The 1,837-nt window shown below is 66.4% G+C and overlaps 1 protein-coding gene across 1 annotated transcript; it reads left to right on the top strand.

Moving 5' to 3' along the window:
• Positions 1-4: 4 nt before the first annotated feature.
• Positions 5-1,421, top strand: TADA3 (transcriptional adaptor 3; the record flags this gene model as incomplete). Its single annotated transcript, XM_010187495.1, is given in 6 exon segments — positions 5-70; positions 255-396; positions 555-658; positions 753-862; positions 981-1,175; positions 1,238-1,421. Coding segments are annotated over 6 exon segments (801 nt in total), but the record flags the coding sequence as incomplete, so codon positions are not given.
• Between the last annotated feature and the right edge of the window lie 416 nt (positions 1,422-1,837).

Genomic DNA, 1,837 nt, shown 5'->3' with positions numbered 1-1,837 from the left:
CACCAATGAGGAGGTCAGAGTCCTGGAGGAGCTGCTCAAGCCGCCGGAGGATGAGGCTGAGCATTATAAGGTGAAAAACTCCCGAGCCCACCCCATGTTCCCCTTGCCCCATCCCCTACCCCCTCTCCCTGTTCCTTCCCAGCCCTTGGCTGCTCCATCCCCTCCCACACCTCGCAGTGAGCGTCCCTGCTTGGGGACACTGCGGTGGCGCTGGGCAGGGGGCTCTGGAGCTGTGCTGATCCCTGCTCTGGCAGATCCCCCCCCTGGGGAAGCATTACTCCCAGCGCTGGGCCCAAGAGGATCTACTGGAGGAGCAGAAGGACGGAGCCCGGGCAGCAGCTGCTGCCGACAAGAAGAAAGGTGTCCTGGGGCCGCTGACCGAGCTGGACACCAAAGGTGGCCCTGTCTCCCCTCCCCTGCCTGCAAGGGCTGCGGGCACCTGCACCCAGCAGAGTCCAGCCCCTTGCCCCATGCCTGTCAGGTTGAGGTTGCCCAGCCCCGCTGCTCACCTCTGCTTATTTGGGGTGTTTGTTTCCCCCTTCTGTATCCTGCAGACGTTGATGCCCTGCTGAAGAAGTCGGAGGCACAGCACGAGCAGCCAGAGGACGGGTGTCCCTTTGGACCCCTGACGCAGCGTCTCCTGCAGGCGCTTGTGGAGGTGAGGGGGCTCTGGGGGGGCTGTGGCCTGGCTCGGTGGGGCCGTGCCACCGTGGCCCAGCACAGTGACCGTTTCCTCACGCTCCGGTTGCCAGGAGAACATCATCTCCCCCGTCGAGGACTCCCCCATCCCCGAGATCGCCGGCAAGGACTCAGGAGCTGATGGTGCTGGCACATCTCCCCGCAGCCAGAACAAGCCCTTCAGGTGAGCGGCCGAGGTGGCCCCAGGGACACCAAACCACCGATGGCTTTGCCACCCCGGTGAGCTGGGGGGTCACAAAAGGCGCATGGTGAGCAGCAGCCACTCTCCTTCCCCCCGGCAGCGTTCCCCACACCAAGTCGCTGGAGGGGCGGATCAAGGAGGAGCTGGTGGCACAGGGTTTGCTGGAGTCGGAGGACCGGCCGGCCGAGGACTCGGAGGACGAGGTGCTGGCCGAGCTGCGCAAGAGGCAGGCAGAGCTGAAGGCCCTCAGCGCCCACAACCGTGCCAAGAAGCATGAGCTGCTGCGGTGAGTGCGGACAGGGACGGGCAAGAGTACGGGCAGGGGGGTGCCCGGTGGGGACTGACACCCCCGTGTGCTCCCCCGCGGCACCGGCAGGAGCTGCGGCAGCGCGTCCGCATGGCCGACAACGAGGTGATGGACGCCTTCCGCAAGATCATGGCTGCCCGGCAGAAGAAGCGCACGCCCACCAAGAAGGAGAAGGACCAGGCCTGGAAGACCCTGAAGGAGCGGGAGAGCATCCTCAAGCTGCTGGATGGGTAGCGGGGGCTGAGGACCCCCACTTCGGCCATGGAGGTGGTGGTCGTGCTCCTGTCACCCACAGGGTGCCTGGCCCTGCTTGCGCCCTGCTGGCATGGGACAGGGTGGGCACAGCTCCCCACACTCCTTAGGTCTGCTTGGCCTCCCCACCCAGGTGACGGGCCCCCACTGCTGTCCCCTGCCTGCACGGGGCTGTCACCATCCGGGCCGGGGAAACTGCAGAAGTGTGGGGGATGTCCCTCCTGGGAACGACTTCCCCTGGGCAGCAGCTTCTGCTTGCGTCCCCCTGCGCTCCCCCTGTTATTTTGGGAAGGCGACATCAGCCTGGCCAGCGTGGGGGCCGGATGTGGTGGCAGCTGCGGTGCAGCTCCCACGGTCCCTTGTCCCTCCCCACGGGCCTGAACGCGGGGGGAAGACAC

This window comes from Mesitornis unicolor, unplaced genomic scaffold (genome assembly GCF_000695765.1).
Source record: "Mesitornis unicolor isolate BGI_N332 unplaced genomic scaffold, ASM69576v1 scaffold33506, whole genome shotgun sequence".
NCBI lineage: Eukaryota > Metazoa > Chordata > Aves > Mesitornithiformes > Mesitornithidae > Mesitornis > Mesitornis unicolor.
The sequence above is the reverse complement of the archived record's forward strand: the minus strand, read 5'-3'. Positions and strand labels throughout refer to the sequence as shown.